Source organism: Vombatus ursinus, unplaced genomic scaffold (genome assembly GCF_900497805.2).
Source record: "Vombatus ursinus unplaced genomic scaffold, bare-nosed wombat genome assembly UNPS02014778.1, whole genome shotgun sequence".
NCBI lineage: Eukaryota > Metazoa > Chordata > Mammalia > Diprotodontia > Vombatidae > Vombatus > Vombatus ursinus.
In genome coordinates, this window is record NW_020954556.1 from 5512693 (window position 1) to 5529058 (window position 16366).

General features: G+C 37.0%; 1 protein-coding gene across 2 annotated transcripts in view; it reads right to left on the reverse strand.

Annotated features, from left to right (window-relative positions):
• Positions 1-14875, reverse strand: part of POLB (DNA polymerase beta) — a 33884-nt gene extending 19009 nt beyond the window's left edge. For both annotated transcript variants that reach the window (XR_003569372.1, XM_027865437.1), the window contains exons 1-6: positions 14645-14875; positions 13581-13638; positions 9522-9588; positions 6393-6467; positions 5737-5795; positions 3840-3889 (exon numbers count right to left, since the gene is read on the reverse strand). Coding sequence is in view for 1 of the 2 variants with exons in the window: in XM_027865437.1 (XP_027721238.1) it covers positions 3840-3889; positions 5737-5795; positions 6393-6467; positions 9522-9588; positions 13581-13638; positions 14645-14705 (370 nt within the window). In the remaining variant the exon portion in view is untranslated. The remainder of the gene's footprint in view (positions 1-3839; positions 3890-5736; positions 5796-6392; positions 6468-9521; positions 9589-13580; positions 13639-14644) is intronic.
• Between the last annotated feature and the right edge of the window lie 1491 nt (positions 14876-16366).

A 16366-nucleotide genomic window follows, 5' to 3' on the forward strand; every position in this document is an offset into this window, starting at 1 on the left:
TGAACAGATGGTCTACACCCATTTCCTTATTAATTATCTCCACCTACAACCTTGTGTCCTCATCACTCTACTAAAACTACTCTCTTATGAATCAATCTGGCTAAAACAAAACCTTCTTTTCTACTGTTTCTCACTCTCCTTACCTTCTCAGGAATTTGACACTGTTGACCATATTTCTTTTCAAAATCTCCTCCTCCTTGAGCTCTCCTTCCTTTGAACTGCTCTTTTTCCTTTTCTGGATCCTTATTCAAACATCTAACTATGGGTTCTCTGCTCTTTTCTTTACCCTTCCTTCTTCAGGGAGTCCATTTATTCTGACTTTGCCTATCACCATAAACACACAACTAAGTAACCCTTTAAAGTTTACGAACCACTTTCTTCAGAACAACCCTATAGATAGGGCAAGTAATATTATTCTCATTTTACAGAGGAGGAAATGGAGACTTAAAAAGTTAAGTGATTTGCTTATAGCCACGAGTTACAGAACTAACCCCTGGGTCTTCTGACTCAAAGTCTAGATACTCTTTCTACTACACTGTACTAATTCTCACTTCTATGTTGGTGATTCCCAAAATTACATTTCCCGTCCTGACCTCATTTGTGCACCACATCTAATATTTTAAAATGATCATTAGGACATCTCTATTTGGGTGTCCTCAGCCGCCTCATTTAAAAGGTTTCAAACAAAGTGCATTACCTTTCTCTTTCAAAACTATTCCCCTTTTCAACTTTCTTATTTCTGTCAGGGAGTTGTACTCTTCTATTCACTTAAGTCAAATACCCTGGAGTCACCTTTGACTCTTTCCTTCCCTGGGAAACTATATTCTATCTGTCACTAAGCCATGTCATTCCTTTCATTAAAATGCTTCTTGGAATAGTTTTTTCCTCTCCCTATTAGTTCTTTCTTTAAAAATTTTTTTTTAAAAAATTCACAACATTTATTTTCTTCCCCAACAAAAAGAAAAAGAAATACCAAATTCTTATAACATATATAACTAGAACAAAATAAATTCCCGCATTGACGGTGTCCAAAAATATCTGTATCATCTTGCATATTGAATCCATTCACCGTTTTATGAGAAAGTGGGTAGCATACTTCCCCATCAGTCCACTGGATTTGTGGTTGGTTATAGCACTGATCAGTGCTTACGTCTTTCAGAGTTGTTTGTCCCTACGATGTTGTGATTTTAGAGACTGTTCTCCCAGTTCTGCTTACTTCACTCTTCATCAGTTCATACAAATGCTCTCAGGTTTATCTGAACCCTTCTCTTTCATAATTTCTTATTGCACAATAGTATTCCAATACATTCATAGACTATAATTTGTTCAGCTATTAGCCAACTGATGGATATCCCTTTAGTTCCCAGTTACTTGCCACTACAAAAAGCTACTATAAATATTTCTGTGTAACAGGGTGCTTTTCCTATTTTTGGATCGCTTTAAGGTACAGCCCTAGAGTAGTACTGCTGGATCAAGATGTATGTACAGTTTAATGACTCTGGGGGTACAGTTCCAAATTGTTTTCCAAATAGCTGAAGTAATTCACGGTTTTATTAACAATGCATTAATGTGCTCATTTTCTATTTGTCAATTATTTGTCATTATCGGTTTTTTTTTTGGTCATCTTTGCCAGTCCAATCAAGGTGAGGGAGAACCTCTGGATTTGCTTTACTTTGCATTTCTAATTATTCTTTTGGCCAGTGATAGCTTGCATTTCTTCTTTTGAAAACTGCCTATTACGTCCTTGAAATAGAATGCTATATAGTTATTACGTCCTCATAAACTAGAATCTCCCTTGCCCAAGCTTCTCTCACTTTTCTCTAGATTATTATGACAGCCTCAAACATATTTCTCTGTCTTCTAGTCTTTCCCCTCTCCAAAACACCCAACATATCTCTGGTCAGATTAACATTCCTAAAATATCCCTTTTATCATGCTACTTTGCTGCTCTAGAATCTATGACGTTCAGTCATATCCAACTCTCTGTGATTACAATTTCCTTTGGGGTTTTCTTGACAAAAATATTGGAATTATTTGCTATTTCCTTCTCCAGTGGATTAAGACAAAGACAAGTTAAGTGACTTACTCAGGGTCACATAGCTGAGGCTGGATTTGAACTCAGGTCTTCTTGAATCTAGCACTCTGTCTACTGAAACACCTTGCTGCCTCCAAGGCAAACAGAGAGATTAAGTGACTTGCCCAGGGTCATCCAACTAGTAAATGTTGGAGGCCATTTTTTAACTTGGGTCCTCCTAACTGCAGGCCCAGCATTATATCCACTGAGTTATCTACCTGCCTTTCTAAAACCTATAACGGGTTCTAAATCATTAAATCCCAACCTGGTATTCAAGGTTCTCAGTAATCTGGCCTTACCCTCTCTAACCTTAATTCATAAAATTCCCCAATACAAACTGTAGTCTTACCTTCATACTTTTGTTCATAGTGTTCCCATATTAAAACACCCTCCCTACACTTCTATATACCTAAATTCTGTTTTGTTTTGTTTTTTAAATACTTACCCCCTTTTCCTGGAAAACTCCAGCTCATAAGCATTGCTCTCCTCTTCTAAATGTCTATAGCACTGAATTTCTATAATCAGTTCTACACAGTTTAACTATTAACTACAATATTGTTTTCTAAATGTTTCATGTGTTTGAATCTTGATTCTTCAGTAAGATACTTTTAAGGGTTTTAATAATTTCTCATACCTGTCTTCTCTTTTATATACCCTAGAGGCATACATATAGCAGGCACTCAATCAGTATCTGAATAGTTAAATGAAAACATGGACATAAACAGTTGTTACGTTCCAAATCAATGAGTTGAAAGGCGTTGTGGAATATAATCGTGTGTTCTTGTCCAAGGTAAATCATAGCCTTGAAAAGTATGAAAAGATGCACATTACGTTTAGTAGGTATCTACATGAGATTTTTAAAAAGCTTTACAATTACTTGATTTAGGCTCTGGCTTCTAAGTACATTCTTCTACTATAAACAAACCTAGGACTGTTCCTAGGAAGCAGCAATTTCTCCAGTAACTATACCTTTTATAGAGCCTTTCTCCACATACAAACTTTAATTCTATAATAACCTGTAAAGGTCTAGCAATCCGTAAATATTATACAATGAAAAAAGGCAACTTACAACCTTAGAAACTAGTACAAAAATACTATAAATTATCCCATTTCCTTTATTAAAGGAAAAAGAAGCAATTTTTTCCAATCTTAAACTTAGGAAATATGTAAACAGAAATTATATTGGCTAGTAAGTTTTATTGCCAAATTAGTTTCTTTCCTGTGAGTTATAAGCTTACATATATCTAAATACATATGAATACTATATCTCAGATCTTGGTAGTAGAGCTACAGCCATAATTTATCGTTTGTGCAACACAAGTGATAGGTTTTTTGGGTTCCATATAATACTAATGACCCTTCCTAAGACTAAATTTAGTTTACTACTATGATCAAGACAATGAGCCAAGACAATTCCAGAGCACACATGATGAAAAATCTTATCTATCTCTAGAGAGAACTTATGAACTCTGAATGCAGGTTAAAGCATACTTTTTTAAACTTTGTTTTCATTGTTTTATTTTGTGTTTTCTTTTGCAACATGGCTAATATGAAAATGTTTTACATGACCTCACATGTATAACTGATATCAAAATGTATGTCTTCTCAAGGAGGAGGGTGGGGAAAGGGAGGGGGAGTATTTGGAACCAAAAATTTTTTTAAATGATTGTTAAAATTTTTTACGTGTAATTGGGAAACATTTAATGAAATAAAAATAATTTTTAAAAATTTAGCTTACAAATGATGACTAATAATTTACACTCACCTTCCAATGTTTTAATTCCTTCATCTACAAGCTTCCTTGCAGCAGATGGACTGCAAAGAAAGAAAATCATCAACTACACATGAAAAGCGAAAACTTTATGTCCTTGAAATAGAATGCTATATATAGTTATTATGTCTTCATAAACAACTGAACCTAGAAGTTGCTATTTAAGCTAAAGAGTGCTACTACGATAATTTATCATTTACTCTACTAACTTCGATCATTAAGTAACACCGTCATGAATCCGAAATTGAAAAAGGCATATGTTAGACCAGTTATCACAAAGTCTATGCTCCTTACTCCACAGGATAATTACGGAGGCACTAGCTGGCCCCTATCCTGTATTAGAAGAACAGAGCATAAACTGCTCACCTAAAGAAGTGCCAGCTCATAGCAAGAGGAAGAAATTCAGCTCAATTCAACAAACATTTATTAAGCATCTTCTATGTGCAAGGCAAGGCACATACCAGAAGTTGGGGGACAGGAAAGTGTAATAGTCCCTGCCCTCATGGAGCTTACATTTCCCTGGGGGAGGGGGACTTACAATGTGTATGCAAGTAAATATAATACAAAGTAAGGAGTGAAGGGGCAAAGCAGAGATGGAAATTTTAAAGGGAAATTCGGGGAAGGAGAGCTCACTAAAATGTCAGAGGGTTGGAAGAGGAAGATGATCAGGGAAGGCTTAAAGGAAGAAGTGGCATCCAAGTGAAGCTTTGAAGGAATATAAGGACTTTAAAAGGCACAGATAAATAGGGAGTATATTTGAGACATACAGAACACTGGTGTGAATAAAGGCAGAAGACAGAATGCTGAATTCAGGGAATAGCTAGCAGTCCAGTTTAGTTGGAAGAGAAAGTAAAGAGAAATAATGGGAAATAATAAAGTAGACACAAATATCATAAATGGTCTCGGGTCATTTACTGGGGAGGAAAAAAGCGTTTTATACCTTGCAGTCCTTAAGGGCACCATGACTGTATTTTACAATAACTCAAATTCACAATGGCAAGGCAGTGGTAACATAAAAAGCACTAAAATGGATTCTAGTCCCAGCTCACTAGTTATGTGACCTTGTGCATATCACTGTATCTCTATGAACTTCATTTTCCTCATCTATAAATTGATAGGACTGAACTAGTTCAGTTCTTAACATCTTTCCCCCCATCATGGAATCCTTTGGCAACCTGGTGAAGCCTGTAGACCTCTTCTCAGAAAAGAGTTTTTAAATGCATAAAATAGGAAACCAAATGATAAATGAGAAAACAAAGGGAACCAACAATATTGGAATACAGTTATCAACACACTAAAAAAAAAAAAACAACAAGTTCACAGATTCCAAATTAAGAAAGGACTAGATGGTCATAGAAACATAGATTTAGATCTGAAAGGGAATGTAGAAGTCATCCAGTTTCATTATAAATTCAATTAAAAGATGAGGAAACTGAGGATCAAAGAAGTTAAGTGACTTTCCTAAGGTCACACAAGTAGTAAAAAAGCAAAGCTGGATTGGAACCCAGGCCTCAAATATCTTCCATCCAGTGTTCTTTCCAATCTCCTATAGTGCCACTTCCTAGAACATGATGTAGCTGTAAGTAGAGTGTAGTCATTAAGACAAGGTTAACATAATCTGTGCACATACACCCAATATGCACTGTTCAAGACAGGTGAGCACATATTTTAGTAAGATGTTTATTAAAAAGAGTTAAAAGTTTTGTCTTTTGAAATCTGGAAGAATATTTCATTCTGTAAAGATAAAATGGGCATTCCTATATTAATATTTCATTGCTATATTTTATTTTGCTCAGTGCCAAAAGGCCTACTTTGATACAAAATTAAAAGGTTATGTATACTAAATAAACAAAACAAACTAGCAGAGTATAATTTTAAATGCATTTCTTACCCAATACCACTAACTCGTGTCAGCAAATTGATGGATGAACTTGTATCATCCTCCCTAATCTTGAAAAAAGAAAAAAAAAAAGGCACATGTGAATCTGGGTTGCCTTTAAAACTAATATGATTTCATTTAAGTCATCAGTCAGTCAACAGATGTGCATAGCCATTTCAGGTGACATTTTCTGATCTGCAGAGAGAAAATATTCAAGTATAATGGATAATATAAGGAATTTTCTAAACTGGCAGAGCCAGTTATAGAACCTCCTGAAGATTTCCTATCTCCAGTTTATCCAATTCTACACAAAGAATCAGAAGAGACAAAGCTACTGATTTGTATAAGACTTCTGAAACAAAGTTGCAAAGCTATTTGAGGTAAATTCTTCACTTAGCTAGTTCTTATATTCTCTCCTCTGGAATAACAATGAGAATATGGAACTCATCAGATCATAGCAGCTGAAGCCATCTCTCAAAACAATGAGTAAAAAGTGAATGTTTTATTAGAATGATAAACATTTTAAAAATATAATGTTCTTAATGGATTTCATTATCAGTAATATCTCTTTTCTTTAGTAATCTTATTAATATTTTTAGGAGACATTACTAATTCTGAATACATCATAAAAGTATAAAAAATTATAAGAAAATCAAATAAGGATTTACCTTTTCCAGTTTACGTAATTTTCCAGTAGTTAAAAACTCATCAATCTTCTCAGCAATTTTTGTTCCTACTCCATCCTAAATTGGAAATAAAGATTAATCAATGAGCATTTACTAAGCACTTACTACATGCTAAGTAGGGTACACACAAATAAAATATGAAACCTTTGGAGTCTACTACATTAACTAAAAGTAAATAAAAAGCAAAAAAGAAAATAAGTGACCATCACCTAGAAAATCTTCAAATAAGGGATAGGTAAAAACACTGCTCCAATTAAAAGTATCTCCTCTGAGGGGTAGAAGATTTAAATATGCATCAAAACACACAATTATTGAAAATGGAGTAAACAGATCTTAATTAAATATTAAATCAATTTCTCAAGCTCACTGGAGGTAAGTCTAAGTTACTATAAAAAAAAAATTAAAGGCTGAAAGTAAAAAAGTGAGTAATAGGAAAAAAGTTCAAGACCTTTGAGTTTCTGTAGCGGGATACAGATTTTTTCCCCTCTTAAAACTAAAAATACACTTCTCTCATGTTTGACAAGAGCCTTTCCATAGTGAATAAGCAGAAGGACAGGAGCAGTCAATTTTCAAAAGAAATACAAAGTGTCAACACACAAAAAAATGCCCCAAATTACTAAGAGCAAAAAGAAGGCAAATTTTTAAAATTCTGAGGTTTTGCCTTTCAGTTATTCCACTGGCAAAGGTAACAAAGATGAAAATTGTGAATTTTGAAGGCTTTAAGGAAACAGGCACACCAATGCGCTTCTGGAGCTGTGAACTGGTCCACCATTCTGGGAAATAATTTGGAACTAAAATGTATACACTCTCTGACCCAGGGAAACTATACGAATTAAACCACAAGAAGGTCAAAGACAGAGAAAAAAGTTCCATTGATATATAGTATTTTCTACAGAGTATCAAATTACTGGAAACAAAGAGGGAAATAGTTGAACAAATGTGTTATAAAAATTAAACATAGTATCACTGTGCTTTAAGAGAAGACAAATGTGAGGAATTCAGAGGAACTAGGGAAGATTTGTATAAACTGATGTAGAGTGAAGCAATGCACTGAAGGACATCAGAGGATCAGATGATGAAACATACTTCCCTCTTCTTGGCAAAGAGGAGGTGGACTACAGGTGCAAAGTGAGGCATATCTTGTTAGGCATGCCAAGGTAGTCAAAGGATTATCAAATTAGAGACCACCTCGTCCAATCCCCTCAGTTTAATGATGAGGAAACTAAGACCTACAGAGGTTAAGTGACTTGTTCGAGATAGTAAGAGGAAAAGCCAGGTTTCTGAGGTCCTCTGACACCAAATTCTGTATCCCTTTCACTGTGCCATGCTGCCTCTTCTAACTGATGAAAAGAATATTGGTGACAACCTATTTTTATACTTAGAAGCTTTAAATCTTCACTAAAGAGAGAATAAGATGGTTTGCTTTGCTTAATTCTACTTTGTGAGGAGTTAAGTATTCTACGGGGGGATGGGGTCATTGGGAAGTTATTGATGAGAAAAGAGCACGAATAAAACATTAAATAGAGCAATGTTCAAGGAAGGGGAAAATGTTTCCCATTCTAACATTAAAAGTTATGAAGGAAAATTAGTCATGCTTTAAAAACCCAATTTTTCTAAACATGCAGGTGCTGTCAAATATACGTATCACATAATAGTAAACAGCTCATAGACTCTCAAAACAATAATGAAAAGGGAAACTGGTTTGCAGTTGAGATTTGATGTTCAGATTGTGGATCAACAGGGATGTGGAAGTAGTGGGAGCAGTTGTGATAAGTTTAGCTGACATCTACATAACAGTTTAAGGTTTGAAAAATGCTTTGCATCACAATCTCATTTGAGTCTCATAACAACTATGTAATATAAGCACTACAAATATTATTATTTTCATTTTTGAGATGAGGACAAAGACTCAGAAAGTGAAGTACCTTTGCTCATGGTGGCATAGCTGGTAAATGTCAGAAATAGAACTTGAAACAGTCTTTTTGACTTGATGCCTAGTATTCTATGAACTATGCTAGGGTAACACGATTTTTGTATGACCTAAGAGCTAAGAATATTTTTACATTAAAAAAAATTACTGAATTTTAAAATGTTCAAACCATTCTTAGCTCTTGGGCCACACAAAAAAAGGTGCCTGCTAGGTTACTAAGTCCTGTACTGTATTATTATCTATTCCATAGGAGATTTTTTGAAAACCTGTTAGCACTTTGTTTTTGTTTTTATATCATTTTTTTCATTTTATTAATTTATTTTTAGTTTTCAGCATTCACTTCCATAAGTTTTTGAGTTTCAAATTTTCTTTCCCTCCTTCCCCAAGACAGCACGCAATCTACTATAGGCTACAGATATACATTCCTATTAAACATATTTTCACATTAGTTATGTTGAAAAGAAGAATTAGAACCATTAGGAGGAACCACAAGAAAGAAGAAACAAAACAGAAGAAAAAGAAAAAAAAAGAGTAAATAGTATGCTTTGATCTGCATTCAAACTCCATAGCTCTTTCTCTGGATGTGGATAGTATTTCCCATCATGAGACTTTTAGAAATGTCTTAGATCCCTGCATTGCTGAGAAGGGCTAAGTCTATCAAGGTCAATCATTGAACAATGTGGCTGTTATTGTGTACAACGTTCTCCTGGTTCTGCTCACTTCACTTAGCATCAGTCAATACAAGTCTTTCCAGGTTTTTCTGAAGTCACTTGCTCATCATTTCTTATAGCACAATAGTATTCCATTACATTCATATACCACTTGTTCAATTCCCCAATTGATGGGCATCCTCTCAGTTTCCAACTCTTTGCCACCACAGAAAGAGCTCCTATAAATATTTTCGTACATGTGGGTCCTTTTCCCATTTTTATGATTTCTTTGGGATACAGCCCGAGAAGTGCTACTGCTGGGTCAAAGGGCATGCACATTTTTATAGCCTTTTGGGCAGAGTTCCAAATTTGTTAGCACTTTTAATTTTAAAAAAACAAAAAAGACCTTTAAAATTAATCTTTGGGTTTTAGCTGTTTCAGCAGGCTAGATGATATATTAGAGTCATTCCAAGAAAAGGGAGTCTCTGGACAGGATGCAAATTCTTTATTTTAATTGGTTATACATCTTACCAGCTTCTTTGCTTCCGCTCCACTTTTTATTTTGCTTGGGTACTTGGCTATCACAGAGGCTGCTTTTCTTTACAAAATAAATAAATAAATAAATAAATAAATAAATAAAAACCAAATCCAACAAAGTCAGATTTTAAGCTTTTCTATTACGGAACTAAGATACACTCAAACATCCACCCCTCAATTTCTACCAAAATAACATCATTTCTTCCTCAAAACACAACTTTTATGCTTCTCATATGTGATGCACCAACCCATTTATTGAACCTCCACTGCTCTATCTGTGTAAATACTGTGTCCACCTTCATGTTTTGGTCATAAAGACTAACATAACACTAGCAGTGCTTTTAAAAATGTATTCTAAGCTTAGGTACTATTAATGAAAATATTCACAAACAAAAATAAAAACATGAAACAAAAAGGTCATTTTCAATTTTTTAAAAAGTATGTATATTAATTTTAATAAGACAGTACAAAAGTTTGGTTTGCTTTTCTGTTCACTTTTAAGCTCTATGTATAGTTTTATTTTGCCTCTTTTTAAAACCTAATTGGAGACAATCTATGTATTATTATGTATTAATTCATATAAATTGCTCCTTTATTTCTTTGTCATTTCCTTTTTTCTTTTTTGGCCAGAACCTGTGATTTCATTGGTGTAGGGTACTCCCATGAAGAAACTCCCTCCACCAAAACATATCAACAACTGTTTGGAAATGAACTCAGTGGACTGTCTCATCATTGGAAGATTAAATGACTTGCAGGGTCTCATAGTATATGCCAGAGGCACATACTTCTGAATCCAGGTTTTCCTCCCTCTAAAGACACCTCTCTAGCCATTAATTCCCTGTCACTTCTTACAGTAAACTAATATTCCATTACTTTTACAGACCAAAATTTGTTTAACCATTCCTCAACTTTTGGGCACAGGGGTGTTTTTCAAGTGTTTTTTCAGCAACAGTCTCTTTTCACCATGCATAGGCCAAGACTGTCATAAGCTATTAACTTCACACTATATCTTTTCTATCTTTCTCATTCTTACAGCCACCAACTTTGTTCAAGCCCTTGTCATATTTTTGTCTAGGCTAACACAATGCTTGGTTGCCCCAACTAGTCTCCCTCCCCACTCCATTCCTATATACAGTTGTCAGTGTAATCTTCCTAACACACAGATCAGATCATATTATGTCATAGCTCAAAACTCTGAGGGCTTTCCACTGTTGGGTTTTATAAGATATGCTCTAAGATGCCTCTCAGTATTAAATCGAGGATTCTATCCATATTAAATAAATTCTTACCCTGGTATTACAAGCCCTCAACTATCTGGCACTAACCTACCATTTCAGCCTTACCCCACACTCTTTCTCATTACAGATATAATATTCCAGTCAAACTTACTGTCATCTAAAAAAAAAAAAATCCCAGGTTTCCCTACCCTGGAGTCTTTGTATGCATTGTTCATTATACCTGGTCGTTCCCTTCTGTTGATAACCTACTCATCTTTCTAGGATCAGATCAATTGTCACCTCCTCCAAGAAGCCTCCCCTCATTCCCTAACCCTAACCTAAGATGGAAGTAGTTTCTTATCTACTCTTATAATATTTTATCTGCCCATAGTCTATATTGTATGTACAGGGGAAGTTCATGTTGGAGATACACAAGTTTGAGGGTGTTAAATAATCCATGGGCTCCAATGGATCTAAATGTCAAGAGATCTAAAGAAAGCACATTGGGTTGTCCTTCTGTGGAAGACTTGCAGAACATGTACAAGAATTAAGGTACTTGCTATCTGCACTTCTGATGGGAGTATTCATACATCAATGTGATCAAAAATCTACTACATCAAGTTTGTATTATCTATCTTTGTACATGAATTCCTATCCTAACTAGATGGTAAGCTTTTAAGGGCCAGGAAAGATACTGTATCTTTTTTTTTTCTTTCCCAGGTCCTAGATAATATACTATTGCATATTATAAGTACTTAATATGTATTTAATGAATTGTTTGTGAAATAGCCAATCAATAGGACTTTCTTTACAGGTCTACCTTTTCAACTGAAATGTATCCCCCACATTTTGACCACTCCATGGCAAGCTAATCTATTAACTGTTACTTCCTCAATATTTTAACAACTATTTATCATTTATTTTGAACTTATGCTTCAAAACATTCTTATGATGTTTCTTCACTTTGCCTTACTTGTTTGCCTCATTTTAGTTCATCTCAAAGTAGTCACTTGTGGTTCCTTGCTGCCACCCATCCTCTATACTTGGGTCAGCAAACTATGTGGGCCCAAGCTAAGAATGGTTTTTACATTTTAAAATAAAGTTTTATTGTATTTTAAAATGTAAAAACTATTTTTAGCTAGCTGTCCAGGCAATTTCAGCTGTAAAGTTGTGGTTTCTAATCTGTGTAGGTCATGAACACTGGGGGACTTTGGAATTTTTACAGGGAGTTCAAGATACCATAAATAAGCAAATATATCTTCTGCAAATTGAACATTAATAAGTATTAAAAGTAGAGATTTCAAATTTTTTATTATATTTAGGCATTATTGTGATTAATAAAATATAAATTAATTTAAAAGTATTACTGAATTTATAGCAGTGTTTTGTTACTATGTATTTTCTCAATCAATGGATATACCAGTAGTATATCTACTATCATGAAGTCCTGTGAAATTTGATAATAAAAAGGGGTCTTTATACTCCACAATTTGAGAACTGTTCTATATTCATCCAGTTCAGTGAACATACTGGATGGCAGATGAGGAACACTGTAGAATCTCACTGCTGGCAATCTAATCTTGTCATTTAATAGGAACTCTGCATTGTAAGTGAAGATGACAAAATTGCTCAAAAACTTATACACATAGTCAACAGTAAGTCTCTCAGTGCTTTTAATAGAGCCTTACTTTGTTATTCTGCCATACCAAAAAACAAACAAAAAAAAACTGAACTTCTTGATTTGTATTTTAATTTCTCTAACAGGCTATCACCAATAATATTCTGCTATGTGCAGAATTTCAGTGACATTTTTTCATTCTGTATTGCTAATGAAAAGTTTTGGCTATATATGTGATTTTAGTGATAGAAGCTGTAGTATACAATACTGTTTTGACTTGTAATATCAATACTACCCTTAGATATATAATTAAAGCATAAATAAGTTAGGTGGCACAGTGGAGAGTGCTGGGCCCAGAGTCAGAAGACTCATCTTCCTGAGTTCAAATCTGGCCTCAGATACTTACTAACTACGTGACCCTGGGCAAGTCACTTAACCCTGTTTGCCTCAGTTCCTCATCTGTAAAATGACCTGCAGAAGGAAACGGCAAACCACTCCAGTATCTTTGCCAAGAAATGGAATCACAAAGAATTGGATATGACTGAAATGACTAAACAAGAAGAAGCTCTAGGAGTAATTTTTGAAAAGCTTAAGTGATTCTTATGTAGTTCTGAATTTCCCACATCATCTGAAAACAGTCTGATGTCAGCTTCTGAGTCCGTGCTGTATCCTTCAATATCATTATATCAGTTATCTTAGAACTGGCTGACTACAGCTGTGTTGGGCACATAGGCATTCAAACTGAGTAAGTACTTGTAAAGTGCTCCATTAGTAATGGGGAATGAGTCTGACAGAATGCCATCACTTGACATGACTGGTCATACTTTCACAAAAGTCAATTTCTCACTGATGCCACAGCACTGGACAAGTCAGTGAAAATTGCAAACACTTAAAAGAAGTAGACTAAAAGAATTTGAGAACTAGAAGCTTTTGATCTTGTTTTCATCACTACTTACATCTTTACTATCCAAGATCACATCTCCTGCAATGAATTATGGACTAAAAAACACACTGATAGCTAATCCTAAAAGGCTCTGGCCAAGTTTTATCCAGGAATAGTTAAAGAGGAATAATTTGACCACAACAGACTCAGCTCCCTTGAAGACAGTCCAATAATGTTCAACTCTGCTCACTTAAATTACTACTAATTTACATGACAAATTGTTCTAGTTCATTCTGTGAGACCAAGTGTAACCAGAAACCACAGTACCCTCTTACCTGTAAGCACTGTACTTATGGATTGCTCGGTTCACATTCCTCTCATAATTTGCAAGCTCTGGAAAAGCAGCAAGAAGCATATGGTGAGCTAGACTATCTAATAGGCATATTTGTGGTAACTGGACTTCCTGCAAGGAGACTGGGCAAAAATACCCCTACTGACTCACATCCACTGTTGTTTGTGACAGGGAGAACCAGGCCAAGAAGATGGCCTTGGTAAGGAGGGCATCAGTCAAATAACCTTTGAACTGCAAATAATAATAAATAACATTTCTATAGTGCTTTTATATTTGCAAGGCATTTGCCCCACCACATCGAGGTAGACAAGTATCATCCCAATGTTATACAGGTTAAGGAAGTTGAAGCTAGATGACACAGTGGGTACAGTGCTGGACCTGGAGTCAGGAATATCTGAGTTCAAATCCAACCTCAGACACTTACTAGCTGTGATCCTGGTCAAGTCATTAAACCTCTGCTTCATTTTCCCCATCCTTAAAATAGGGGCAATAAATAGCTCCTACTTCCCAAGTTTGTTGTGAGAATAAAATTAGATAATATTTGTAAAGGGCTTTGCAAATCTTAAAGAGCCATACGAATGCTATTATTAAAACGACTTGTCCATGAGTTACACGGGAGGTGTCTGAACCAGGATTTGAACTCAGGTCTCCTGACTCCAAAGCCCCAGTCCGAATTTCTAAAAGCACTTTACAAGTCAACAAGGCACTTTCTTCACAGCAATCCTGCCGAGGTCAGCAGCGCCTGTTATCACCATCCTGTCTGACAGGTGAGCCAACCGGGATCAGGTAGCGGCAGGTAGAGCACCTTGCCCTGCCCTCCTCTTGAGTGACCCCCATCCAGGCCACTGCCCCCTCAACGCCCAGCTCCCCCCCAACAAATAAAATGAGGTTTATTAACACCATTATGTGAATGACGATAACAAAGCAATTGGTTTTTCGGGAAAACCTATCGGGGTCTGCGTGGCCTTTGCGGGGGCCCCGGGGGGGGAGAGGAGGGTGTAGGTTGTGTCTGGGGGGGGCGCGGAGGGGGAGGGGGCGTCCTCTGACCCGTCAGGAAGTCGGTGATGCCTGCGTTGAGAGTCTCCTGCGGCGCCTTCCGTTTGCTCATGGCGGAATGGACTGGAGCCCCAGCTCGGGGCCTCCCCCACCTCAGTCTTCGGAGGCCCTCGCTAGGGGTGAGGGAGGGCTGCCCCCCGACAAGGAGCCGCGCATGGGCTCCGACCAGCGCCGAAGTCAGAAGCAGTAACAATGGCGACCCCGGCACTCTGACAGCGGAGACGAGCCCTGCGCCTGCGCATGCGCTCCGTCAGCACGTTGGACGTGGACCCCTTCGGAGGAGGAGCCACCGAAAAGGTCCCACCCCCTCCCTAATTTTTTTTTTTAAAGGGGGAGAAGGGAGAAAAAGAGAAAGACGCGTGAGATGTTTGCGCCTGCGCAGTGAGTGTCTTTAAGGCTCTGGGAGGAGGGGAGGATTAAGGAGGTTGGAAGAAGAGGAGAAGGAGCCGAGAGAAGCCAGGAGAGGGCTCTCGGCGACTTGGAATTCCTTCCTGGAGGAGGGGGCGGGGCGAGAGCAGGTCCCGCCCCACAGGCCTCTTCTGCGTTTCGCAGAATTCACATAAATTCTCCCGAGTGTTGTTCCTTAGAACCTTGGTCTTGGATTAAAAATCATAAATCGTTTGAGTGTAGTTTAGAAATACCCAGGAAGGGGGCCGGTAGGTGGCGCAGTGGATAAAAGCACCGGCCCTGGAGTCAGGAGGACCTGAGTTCAAATGCGACCTCAGACACATAAACACTCACTAGCAGTGTGACTCTGGGCAAGTCACTTAATGCCAATTGCCTCACCAAAAAAGAAGGAAAGAAAGAAAGAAAAATACCTAGAAGACTGAACTCAGCTTTGCCATTCCCCTCCCAACTTCCCTAGTTCTGTTAAGAATTAGCTCCTTGTCACCCAGGTTCAAAACCTTGGAGTCAGCCTTGACTCTTTATCCAATCAGTTGCTAAGTGTTGTATAAGTCTATGTACCCAGCATCTCTCACATGCATCACCTCTATTCTTAGGGACATGCCCCTAATTAAGATAGTATTCTGCTAATATAATAGCCCTTGTAATCTCTATTTCTGCTGCTAGTATCCCCCCCTTGCCAATTTGTCATAGATAGCACAATAATTTTCCAAAAGCACAGGTCTAAATATGCCAAACTCCCAAAATACACACACACACATGTACACATACATACACACATATACATATGTGTGTAGATATGCATATATATACATACACACACAGATATATATATGTTTTTAAATTTGTCAATTAGTCCTATTCCAACTCTTCATGACCCTATTTGGAGTTTTCTTAGCAAAGATACTGAAATGCTTTGCCATTTCCTTCTCCAGCTCATTTTACAGATGAGGAAACAGGCAAACAGGCTTATGTGACTTGCCCAGGGTCACACAGTTAGTGTCTGAGGTGAGATTTGAGCTCAGGTCTTCCTAACTCCAGGCCAGGCACTCTATCCACTGTGCCACCTAGCTGACATCCCAAATATCTAGGGACTCCCTATTACTCCTTAAAGGACAACTAGGTGTGCAAAGGATAGAATGCCAGGTTTGGAGTCAGGAAGACTCAACTTCCCGAGTTCAAATCTGACCTCAGACAATAACTGTGTGACCCTGGGCAAGTCACATAACCCCATTTGCCTGAATTTCCTCATCTGTAAGATGAGCTAGAGAAGGAAATGGCAAACCACTCTAGTAAATTTACCAAGAA